Source organism: Stegastes partitus, unplaced genomic scaffold (assembly GCF_000690725.1).
Source record: "Stegastes partitus isolate 25-593 unplaced genomic scaffold, Stegastes_partitus-1.0.2 Scaffold18, whole genome shotgun sequence".
In the NCBI taxonomy this organism is placed as follows: Eukaryota; Metazoa; Chordata; class Actinopteri; family Pomacentridae; genus Stegastes; species Stegastes partitus.
The window spans coordinates 944,052-956,646 of record NW_007577749.1 but is presented as its reverse complement, the minus strand read 5'-3'; the positions used below and the strand labels follow the sequence as shown (position 1 = coordinate 956,646).

General features: G+C 41.6%; 1 protein-coding gene across 1 annotated transcript in view; it reads left to right on the top strand.

Moving 5' to 3' along the window:
• The window catches only part of vps13b (vacuolar protein sorting 13 homolog B), a 324,549-nt gene that overhangs the window by 296,931 nt on the left and 15,023 nt on the right, over positions 1-12,595 (top strand). The window contains exons 49-55 of the mRNA XM_008292112.1: positions 1,045-1,128; positions 1,413-1,588; positions 4,751-4,921; positions 7,799-8,006; positions 9,356-9,544; positions 10,217-10,363; positions 11,790-12,073. Of these exons, the coding sequence (XP_008290334.1) occupies positions 1,045-1,128; positions 1,413-1,588; positions 4,751-4,921; positions 7,799-8,006; positions 9,356-9,544; positions 10,217-10,363; positions 11,790-12,073 (1,259 nt within the window). The remainder of the gene's footprint in view (positions 1-1,044; positions 1,129-1,412; positions 1,589-4,750; positions 4,922-7,798; positions 8,007-9,355; positions 9,545-10,216; positions 10,364-11,789; positions 12,074-12,595) is intronic.

Below are 12,595 nucleotides of genomic sequence, written 5' to 3'. Positions count from 1 at the left end.
TCACCCACACACTGGCTCACTAATCTATCTTGTAGTTATTAACTCCTCTCTTTCTTTACTTCATCCTCTGACATCCAGCTTGTCCACCTGTCCTACTCTCTAATTCCCTCCCCTGTTGTTGTCTGTCTCCGTTCTAATCTGGCTGCTGATTTCCTATATTTGTAATCTATCTGAAGTAACTCTTTTCCGTATCTCACCTTCCTCCTCCTTAAGTGTCTTTTAAAGCAGTGTCTTTACTCTTGTCTCAAGTGCAGGAGGTCATCATGACCTTATCCCAGTGGTGAGTGTTTTTTAGTGGAGCCGACCTATAGAGTTTGTTTGCCAAAGTTTCACTCCCTCATCCCAGCAAGGCTGTTTTGCAAGGGCTTGTATATTAAAACTGCATGTTCACTCTGTGTCTTTGCTCCACTCTGCTGTCCCCTCCAGTAAATGAAGTCCCCCGTCTGCCATAAACTAGACCACTTGTAATGTGTCTTGGCATCCCAAGGCTTTAATGAGGAGTGAAGAGTAAATGGGACAAACACCAGTGACACATTAAGAGTGTTCGGCCTTCAGTGGGCACATTCTCAGCCTTTAAATCTTGCTAAGATTTAACTGCGTGTAATGGCCCATTATCTGGCACTAACAGTTGTCAGTCGCCTCAGCCATAATATTCTGTTGCAAGGCCTTAGGGAGACTTAACTTTTAACTACTGCAAGAGGCCAAGAAACAGAGATTTTTAGGACAAGACATGATAATGCATTACTGATGGAAGCTATAAATATCCTGTTGAGGGTAATTGGCTGTAAAGGCATTTAAGCCATCAGATATTCATATTTTACATCCTTACCACAAACACAAACAAGATACCCTTGGGTAAGATTGATCAGTCTCGTTTTGTTAACCTTTTGCAATTGCGGTAAGTTACAAACCGTACTAAAAAATATTACATCCTCCCAGGTAAAGTATTGCTTCTGTATGACTATATTTTGTTGATAGGTTTTAAATTGGACCAATGGATTAATAAGCAATGAGACCATTCACAGCCAATTTATGTCCTTTCAGGTGCCCTGTTCCAGTGGCTCCTTGCTTTATGTGTGGTGTACTCTCATCACTGTTGAACCTGATTCTCACATGCAGCAAAGAGTGGTGAGTAGCCTCCATACAAACACCACAGTGTTTATTTGCAGTATGCACCAGATTCTCATGCTCTCGCTCGATAATGAGAGCAACATATTAATCCCTACACCATACCAACAAATTCTCCTAACATATACAGACAGAGGACATATTAAATCAGAAATTGCTTTTGTTGTTTGCAATGATATTTTCAACACTTTCACACTCACTCTCATCATCAGTTAACTGTTCTTGCTGGTTTAATTCTGCAGAGTTTGTCTGTGATTGGTGATTGTATGAATCTTGTGTTTCAGGTGGTTTTCAGTCCACTGTTTGTCATGAGGAGCCACCTACCAGATCCACTAATTGTCCACATAGAAAAGAGGAGTCTCGGACTGAGAGAAAGCCAGCTGATACGTGGACAAGGCCACCAAGAGCCCCTGTTAAACACTGAAGCTGATCTCACCCACCACCTCACTTTTCAGGCCAGGTAAAAAACAATAAAAAAAAAAATTTACAAAAGAACAAAACCCATGGAGGAAAATCTCTTTGGATAATATTGGTCTGTCTATTACATATTTTTCCCCAAAATGTACAGTAATTTGCAACACTTAAAAGGTAACGTCAGTCTATGAAATACTGCCAACTATCAGCCTCATGACCAAGTGCAAACATCCACATGATGACTAACTTTTCTGCGTATCCCATTATACACTACATTAACACATCAGACAGTCTCTCTTAATGAGGGAACTGGGCCCTTGCTGCGAGGCTACTTCATCTTCTGTTTCCATCCTTGACATTTTTTCACAACCAGAATGGTTCCTAACCAACAGGGTATACTCAGTGGCAAATCTAGCTCAATTTGGCAATTAGACAATTTCAATCCAGTACTGTATTATATCACCAGCAACTAGCTCATACAGCTGCAAGTGAAAGAGTCTAACTCTGGTCTTCTGTAATGGGTTTTATATGCCTCCGTTCAGCAAAAAGAGAGAGACACTTACTTAAGATCTTCTCACACCACATTCTGGTTTCTGTGAGCCAGTATGAAGACATGATCCAGGGGAATCCATGCACACTTTAGGGGAAGAGGAAGCCAGCTTGGCAGCGGCTAAGACACAGCTTCAATTCCAACTTGTCAGGTCAGACCATAAATACACCTCATTTAGATATGGGCCCTAACGCAGAGCAGGTTCTGGGTTCAATATTGGCTCAATATTTCTTCATATGTGTAGATGCACGTGTGTGTGGAGAGAAGTGAATGTGTGTATGCACATGTTTGCGTGGGCAGATGAGTAGTGTGTATGCATGTGTCCTTGTATCTGTGTGTGGTCTCTGTCTGTCATTGTCTTGGTTAGTTTTGGGCCAGTGGAAGTGTGACAGTCGGCACTTCATCATGGGCAGAGTCTGTCACATACATCACTACTTCGCCTGTTGCTGTGTCCCATTTTGTCAGTGTGTGTTCACACTTTCTCATACTGTCCGTATCCTCTTGTAAGAGACAGCTCTTTATACAGTTTATCATTGCAGGGTCCGCTAAGTAGAATCAATTGCCACAACATTTAGTTGCATTAACATTTGCCCATAAAAGAAATGCCATGCATCTGCAATTCATATGTATGATATATGGTCTAATACCATCACCACTATACCTCATGTGTCATGTCACATCCATATGAATGGGATATACTTTGGTCCAAAGTGTCTTTCAATGACATGATTGTTTATGTTTCAGTATGTGTGGCCCCAAGGGAAATAACTACCACATGTACATACTGTGTTGTTGTTGTTCCTACTGTATTTGCTATCTGTACATCTGTAATTTATGTTGTTTTATGTGAATGCATGGGAAAAAATCACCATTTTGGTAGCAGCTAGTGGTGATCTGAATAAACAGAGTAAACGTTGAGTGTAATTGACTCCCTCCGAGAGAGTTTTTTGCTGTAACTGTTGTGTTTAGATATCTGGTCACAAAGTTTGTTTTGATTTCAGCTGCCATAAAGGAACCACAGTGGCCATACAGTCACTGGGAATGTATTTGGCCCCTGTTGTTATAGATAAATCCTTTTCATGCGCACAAAAAGCAAGCTCAGAAACAACTAAGTGTCTTGTCTTTCTAGGGTGCAACCACAACGCTCCTTGTGTTTACGATCTGTCCCCTGTCTAAACCGCTTCAAACCGCATAAACTTACATACTCCCCTCTCTTGTCCCCCCAACTCAGTCCATTCCTCGTTCCTCTCCGTCCTCACAAACACACACTACAAGCCACAATTGTAAACAAACACACATTCACATATTTTGTACACATGCACACAAGCCCCCACCCGACCCCAAACCTCTAGGACAGATCCAATCTTGAATGTTCGCTGGTCAACAGCTCATCTTTCCTTCCTGTAATTACACATAGTTGTGGGCTCTAATGGACGAGGTAGAGAGCAGACCTGCGGTCTGCGACACAAGAGACACAGACGAGTCTTAACCAGAACTGTTATGTCCTGCTCTCCTCATATTGGCCACCACATTAGAAAACGGAGGGTTACAATCAGAAGCCTCTTCCACTTCCCCCCTCAGGAACTGCTTTGGATGAAAAGTTTCTTGTCAACACCTTGTCCCTCTACTCTGTCTTGCCCCAGATCCATAAGCAATAGCCCCTGTTTTCCCTTTATAGCACAATGGGCTCTATTAATAAACTACTGCTCTGGGGTAAGGGGGCTGCTTTGCTTTAGCCAAGTGGAACTGGATGCTGCCCAGAGAAAGAGAAGAAGCTATTACAGTGTTTGGATTTAGTTATGTTTTCTTCTTGTTGCAAAGCCATAATTGACCAGTGTCTGGGGTTGAGGTATCAAATAGGATTATTTACTGCCATTTAGCTTTTTCTGTGATCTTTCTGAATTAGTGTTTGTAAGGCAAGACTGCATGTCATGAAAAAAATCCGTTACAAAAGGCAGATTCAACCAGTTTCAAGGTTTCAGGGTAAAAGTGGAGTTTAGGTGGGGGTCACTTTAATTGTACTGAAAAGAACAATGGGAATAGTCAGCTGCTGTCAAGAGATGTCTTGTTTTATAGTGAAGTAAGAAGTGTAGTTGAATTGTTTCTGGCATGAAATAAGTAAACATTCTTCCGAGCCAGATTTGCTGAAAAAACACATAGCAGTGGTCATAACCAGTGCCTTTATTTGTTATTTTAAATATTATTTTTACAGGCATTTTTATTGGAGAGAGACAGAAAATGTGGTAAAGAGAGCCAGGGAATGACATGCAGGAAATGGCCAGCTGGAAATCAAACTAGCAACTTGTCACCCAGGGCGTCCACACCCTTGTGGTATGTGCCTCAAACACTTGTCCGTTGGGCAGGCCCCTGAACCAGTGCCTTTATGGCTCTCATTTCAAGCAGTCAGTTATCTCACCCTCCATCAAAGAGGAGGAGATGATCAAGCTTAGTGAAAGCAGCAGGGCCCGTTGACATTAGGATGTGCAGATTTTTGGGTAAGGATAGCACATGTTCAGGAATCACAGAAACATTTATCTTCTGTTTGGTATCTATTTTACCATCCGAAAGACAAATAAGACAAGACAAGTAAACACACTTCACTCTGAGGTGTTGTTTGAGAAATGTGTAATCATTCTGAGTTTCTGCTTTGTCTCACAGGGAGGATGAAGATGCTTCACACTGTGCTGTACCCATCTCCACCAGTCTAATCAAGCAGATAGTACATAAGACTGGAAGTGAAGACAACCCAGAACACATCCTGGCTGATTTCTACGGTCCGAAGTCCACCAGTGAGCCACCATGGCCTTACGTCACTAAAGATACTGACAGGTAATCTGAATACTGCTTTGCATTTGTACAGCTTAGCCAACTTTTAGATGTGAAATGAATGTTATGTGTTTGTCAGTGACAAATGCAAGTCAAAGAAATTTTGAAACATGATTGAAGTTGGAAGCAAGATTCACACTCATAACATCATGAATGCAAAAGCATTTACCCCCCAAAACACTACAACACGTCATGATTTGTCTAATAAGTCAGCATCTATAACTCTTTTTCAACTTTATTATAGCTCTTATGCGGCAAGCATTAAATCTTGCATTTCATAACACAATTTTCATAGAGACCCACCAGTGTGTTTTTTTTGTAATAGTAAGCTTCTTACAGCATTCCTTCTCGAAGCACAGAGTTGTGCAAGCAAGCTTTTAATGAGGGAAGCTTCTCTTTATTGCTAACTCTTTGTTCACATAATAAAACCGTAAACTGCAAAGACAATGCAGAGCCATGCATCAGATGTTAGCAGCAATCCCGCTGCCGTCCCCGCAGACCGGAGATTTAAGCTGTCATTCTGACACAATCCGCTTTCTCACACAAGTCACAGGGCCTTGCATTCAGTTAAAGCTTGGCACAGGTTTGCAGAGCATGCTGTGCGTGTACTTGATGTATATGTATGTGCGCGCTTGTGTGTATATGTGGCCCATGGATGTGTTTATGTGTAGCATCAGGCAGAACACACATGTGAGTCTGTCCACAAATGTCACTCTTTGTCACAAGGCAATCACATCTTGATAGCAGCGGTAGAAGACGTAGCCACATGTTCACCCACGGGCTCAGAGTTACAAAGAATCCCCATAGATCTGCTGGACATGTAGGCCATATGTCTGCCTGTGGTTGCCTGGGTTTCTCTGCTCTCTATACATATGCAAACACACACACAGATTGTTGCCCTGCACATGTGTATACACACTCCTAACATACGCACACCACCATGCACATCGCTCACCTTTAAATGTCTTACACTGCGTCTCAGTAGAAGGCTGGTATATAGTGTTGTGGTGTTAGGTTTCTCTCTGTCTGGCCTCTCTCTTCCCTATGCTATAAACCCCAAAGCCAAAGCACATTTCCCATTGTAGAAAGTGGCAGTTTGTCTGAAACCCAAGAATCTGCTACCTTGAAGGAGCATCAGGAAAAATGCTGAGAGAAAAGGGGAGAAAATTTGTAATTAGAGGATTAATAGCACTGATTGCTATCTCTAAACACACTCAGAACTTGGAGAGCAAGTGAAAGCCACAGTTGAATTTGTATATTTTTCCTTAATGTTGATAACAGTGATAGATTTGGCTTTTCCGAAAGAGTGTTCAGTCTCCCTGGCAAAGTGGGGAAACCAAACCAACTAAACTGCTTGGCAGGGAGTGTGTAAATATTGTGTCTTATAGGGGCATAGGAAGTTGAAAGTGGTAAATGTTATTTTTCTTTCTCTGTTGGATTTTTAATGGCAGCAAGGCACCTCCGCAATCATTAAACAAACATCTTGTAGTGGTTGGGGTTAGGGTGAGCTCAAGCTGCAGGCAGTGTGTGTGTATGTGTGTGTGTGTTCAGAGCAGCAGCCTCTCAAAATTCACACTTTCAAAACCCTCTTCTCCAGGGTTAGTGGGTTTTGACAGAAGCTGCTGAGCACATTTCATTCAATTACCTTTTTGTGAGCTCTGTAATATGATTTATGAGCCCTGCACTTCACTGTCCTCAGCCTCTAGATCGGTGGCCTATTTAACCACACACACTAACATAAACACCAGTAAATGGTAAAGGAAAGCTATTTCAAGTGCTTTCACAGCAGGAAGTCTTTGGGTTTCTGACAAGTTTGAGATGGCAGGTTGGTAGGTTGAGCAGAGTCCAAGCAGCCTTATGGGAGAGGGAAGACTGGGTCGCCTTTGATGGCTTTGAACTTCAGAGTAATTCTGAGAGAACTGTTTGTTTGGCTCTCTTCTGGCACTCAGCACTGTTTAGGGCTCACAAGACCATGATTACCATGAAATGACTGCTATGTCAGTGAATTGGTGGAAAAATGGCTGTGTGTTGCTGTCTATCTGCCTGTTTGTGTCTCAGCATGCCCATGTGTGATCCCAGATGCCTTGTCAACTGTTCTCTGTGTATGTTTGTGTTGCATAACTTGTTTTCAGACCATTTCTTTCTATGTATTTGTTTAGCCTGTGTAACTGCTGTCAGTGCATTATGGCCTGCATCGTATAACGGCTGTTTATACACGACACGTTTAAATTGACGTTTAAGGCCGTATGCTGCTTCTATATTTAGCAGTGTATAAACATGTCTAAAGCCAAATTACATGAACAGATATGGGAAATTATACCAATAATCCTGGTAAATGAGCATAAATGAGCTTTATTATCTCACTGATCTTACAATAATGATTGTTTATAAATACTACTGTACAGGTAGCTATGTGACAATCTACATATATATGTGATAATAACCATGTGTCTGGGTGAAGTTTATTACAGTCCATACACATAGAGAACCAAGGCTATGTGTCTGGGTGAAGTGTTTACAGTCCATACACATAGAGAACCAAGGCTATGTGTCTGGGTGAAGTGTTTACAGTCCATACACATAGAGAACCAAGGCTAAAACGGTAGAAATTAGTTGTCTTGTTTGTGGTGTTGAATAGCCCACTGGATGGAGTTGGGTTGAGCAAGGTATTAATGCTGTCAGGATCACATATTTAATTCCCAGGTATAGTAGCCTCAAAGACAGACCGAAGCTTGCACTTTGCCTTTGAGATTGGATCAGTGTCTATTTTCTTTCTTGTATACGTGTTTAAATCTCATTGGGTCATTGTTTTAGAATTAAATTCTCTATACTCAAGTGTGACTGGAGTTATGTCTGTAAGTGTGTGTTCTCTTCCCACAGGTCAGTGCTAGAGCCCCTGGCCCAGTGGGACAGTCCTATGCAGGTGAAGTTATCCTGCTGGAAGTCTGGTCTAAACACACTTCTGGTGGAGCTGCTCCCCTGGGCCCTGCTGGCCAACGACTCCCAATGGGACCTCTGGCTCTTTGAAGGGGAGACCATTGTACTGCAGATACCAGCCGGCAAGGTCATAGTTCCACCCAACTTCAAGGTGGGATGCCAAGTACAATATATGGAACCTTGTTTAAAAAAACAAGTGCAGAACTGAAGCTTCAGAGGCCAAAATATCCTGACAGTTAGTTCCAAGCTCCAAAAATGTTTATTCTACATTTTCCATAATTTAATTCAGTCGTATATTTTACTTGACTTCTCTTAACAGGTAAATGTCCATTCCTCTGAACTCCTCACCACCAAATCAATAACCTCCAATTGTTTCCACAGGTTGAGTAGTTAAGAGAGTAAACTAGTCTTCAAATGTAACACTTTCATGTAATTTGCACTGTGGTAAAACACAGGATTCATATTTGTCATTAGAGAAGAATCTAGGGCAAAAGTACTTTGCCAGTAAAGCTAATTTAAATTCTGAAAGACATTAATAGACAGTATACTTGGCAACATTTTTGTCACACATGATCTACAGTGATCTTAATATTGCACTTAAGATGAATTCAGTCTTTACATCAGTAACTCGATGCCTTTTCATGGCATTACAGCCATCATTATGAAACCAGTTCTTTTCTCATTTCAGTCTTGACTAATAAGCACAAAACCTGAGATCATTCACCAGAGCTGCATTACAACAATATTCCCTGCCCGAGTCTTTAACTGCAGCCAAGCTCTGTCACCGTATACTGTAGGGAATGTCTTCTCACTGGCTTCTGAGATCAGAAGAAGTAGTCTGCAGATGGTTTTTCCCCTGTGGAACATAACACACACATACACAGATTTCTCTGTCACTAACCCAGGCCAAAGCGGGAAGGCATTGTATCAAAGAACAAGTGCGAATACGGTTCAGCACAAAGAAACAAAATAAAAAGTTGTAAATGTGTAATAGCCTGTGAAATAGAAAGAAATAAGGCATTGTTTCCATAGTACTCTGTTATTTATCGTGGCACGACAAATGGAGAGAAGACCGTCTCAGCTGGGACTCTCAGAACAGATCGCTTTAATAGGAGAAGGCTGGTGTTTTGATCGGCATGTTTCATGATGCTGCTGAGCCAAAAGAACAATCATTGTGTCACTTAAGCATCTGTGGGGCACTTCAATTATGTCATCCTAACATAGCCAGCAGTACTGGAAGTTTTGTACTCCTCAGTTGCCAGGACTATTTGAAATGCTATACAAGAATACTAAGTTGAGTTGCTGGGAGTAAAACCACAGCTGACCTCTGCATATGACAGTTTCCAAAATGCAATCAAATACAGTCAGTTTTAATAGTAAATGTCGTCTGGCTCGACCGATAGTGATTTGACCTGTGATTCTTTCCCACTTTCCAATCTCACGCTCTCATCCTTTCATTGCTTCATTCCAACCCTTGACCTCTTGTTCCCCACCATCCAGGAAGCCTTCCAGATTGGTATCTACTGGGCCCACACCAACACCGTCCACAAGTCTACAGCACTGAAACTAGTCCATGACTTGACTTCTCCTAGATGGAAGGAGGGATCGAGCTCCGAGGTGGTCACTCTGGATGAGGAGGGCTATGTAGAAGCAGACATCATGCTTGGAGCCTTCCCTGGGAGACAGAAGGTGAGGGGAGCAAAACTCGAACTTTAAAGCTTTTATAAAACACAATCACCATTGCATTCTGAATGTCGTGAAATTTGAAATGATGCATTTCAAACAGTTTAACAGATGTAATTTATTGGGTTCTCAAGGGAAGTCCAGACATAAATCCAGACATGTTTATTAACAGGGATTTTTGTAGCATTTTTTCTTTCGCAAGACAAACCTATTTCTATATTCCCTTAGACAACATTGATACCAACACTAAATTAAATGATAAATTGTAGGGAAGAAAAGAAGAAAAAAGATAACATTGTTGTAAATGAGCCTTAAAGCAGCAGAGCTTCCTAATAAGTGCCCATTAGATACATAAATAAAATTTACCTCTTGAAATAATTTTTTGAAATCTCAGAATTTTACATCAAGGCTGTAATGAGAATCAAGAAATGTTTGATAGTGCATTGCAGTGTAATGTCATTTATTTAAAACACGTCTTGCTTTTGAGTAGATGTTGAACAGAGTTAAACTGAAATTATTCTTGAAACACTTTTTGTTTCAAGAATAAGTGTATTTACTAACACCTCAATGTCACTAGTTTTTCTTAACACATGAAAATGATATACAGATCTTACAAAACATAATTCCTTTTTTTATCATTTATTGCTGACAGCTTATTGTTTGTTGTTTCTTCTGTAGCTGTGTCAGTTCTGTGTGTCATCTGTGGTGAGACACGGCATTCAGATCCTACAAATAGAAGACAGAACAATTTTCGTCAACAACACTTCTTACACCGTACACTACAGGCCTCTGCTGACTGACCATGCACTGGGAACTGATGACCAGGTAATGTGAACGCACACTTTTTCTCGTTAGTGCCGTGAACTGAGGGTTTCTTTGAATCACACTCCGAACTGCCATGCACAAACATTTTGCAAGTGTTACAGAGTACACAAGATATCGTCTTTCACTTAATAAGCCATCAGCTATGTCAAGTATGAGTCTCTTGTACTTTTTCCACCTTTGTGAAAAGATGAAACAACTGCTTCTGTTGGCATAGTGTTACAACACAAAAAGTCTCAGACTATGCAAGTAATATATTTTATACATCATGACACCTGTCCAGTCTCTAAGTCTGCATCATCATAGCAGTTAGTTTGAGCTCTAAAACACTGTGGAAAACTATGCATTTTTGTTCTATAGCTTCATTTCCATACTGCTGTTTTATGACCATAAGCCTGTGTGTGTGCTTTTTAAAGCATGTGCATGGTCCTGCATTGTATCTCTCCTGTCCTGCTGAAGTTTCTGAAGCTTCGCACATACGCGATATTCCCTATGCACATTACAGACACACACACACACACACACACACACACACACACACACACACACACACAAACACACAAACACACATCCACCCCAGCACTACCACACATGCACATCGCTGGGATGTTGCAAGCCGTTTTCCATCAGATCATGTTCCTCCCCCCTCTCTCCCTCCACCGTTCTCACCATGTGGCAATGGCACTTCATAGGGACATTAGACAAACACCCAGAATTGGATGCAGGTTTCCAGTCTTGCTTTCATCTGCTGCTTGTCCCCAAAGGGAGCAACAATGTTGTGATGTCATTTAACGAGCCTTCAGATCCCCTTATAGAAGGATGGCAAAGCTTGCCAGTTGCCACTAATTGACTGAAAAACCTTTTAAAAAAAGAGCTTAAAAAAACTAAAGAGCGGGCGATGGGCTTAACAATAACACAGACCACAAACAAGGCAAGGAATGCCTTTCTACTTGGTCTATTCATCATGCTTAGTGCCTAATCCCTGTAGTCCTCTACTACTCACTGCTCACTGGCTGCTAAACCAGCACAGCAGGGCTTCTCTGCTACCAATTTAGCGCTAAGCTCAGTGGGAGAAAGAATAGAGTACAATAACAATGTGGTTTTGCGATGTATCTTTTGTTATAATCACTTGCATCTTCTCTGCTCTCTGTCTTTCTTTTCTTTTTTGCCTTCATGTCCCATCTCATATCCTTTTTTCTGATGATTTTTTTTTGTCCATTTCTTCTTGTTTATTCTTTTTTGCTCCCCTTACCTCCACTCTTTCTGGTCTTTTTTTTCCATCAATCTTTTCCTTTACTTATCTGTTTTTTTCCTATCTCTTCTGTCATTTCTTTACATTCTCTCATTTCCCTTTGTTTCCTTTCATTTCTTTTCTGTTTCTTTCTTTTTCTTTCCGTTCCCTTGTGTTTATATCGTTTCTTGTTCCCAGGCTTGTGAGATACCAGAGACCACAGTATTCACCCTGCCTCCTTCTGAGGAGTCATCTCTTGCCAAGCCATGTTCAGTGCCATGCTGGGACGTCCTTCAAAGTGTCCAGGGAAAGGTGGAGTTCCCTTTACCACTCAGACACATGCTCTTCAGCTTGTTTCCAAGGCCCGATGCTGGAGTTGGAGCTGCAGCATGGAGCCTCCCTGCTCCCATCCGAGCAGACTTCCCTAGGCAGAGTTTGTCTGTTCCCGGGGAACCGGACTCAGGGGGTGGCCTGAGCAGCAGGTGGGTGAAGCAGAACATTTGTGGTTTGCTGGCCGTGACAGTCCATTTAGAGCAGGGTACCGAAGCCTGGCTGGCACTGGATATAAAGCAAGGAGTCACTGTAGCGAGTCACACTTTGTTAAACACTGGAGATGAAGCAGGAGAAGAAATGCCCTCAACCTTTCCACTGTCAGTCTCTGCTTGTCTTGTGCAACTGATCCCTCTCAATTTCGTGCCTTTTTTTCTCAAGATCTTTTTCTGTCTTTTTGATTTTATTCTTTTCTTCACATTGGGTAGCCATGTACAGTGATACAGTGAGATGTGCACTAAATAGGACAATGAACATGTAATTTCTTTTTCACAGATACACCTTTGCATGCTGGCCAACTTGACTTTACTCATTTACTGACTGGGAGATATAAACAGAAACAGAATTGAGGACATACACAACCACACACACAGAGTAACGATGTGTCACTGCCTGGCTTCAGTTAGGACTTTCCCCATGGAGATTTGCAAATGGACATAGCAGTAATGTGACGT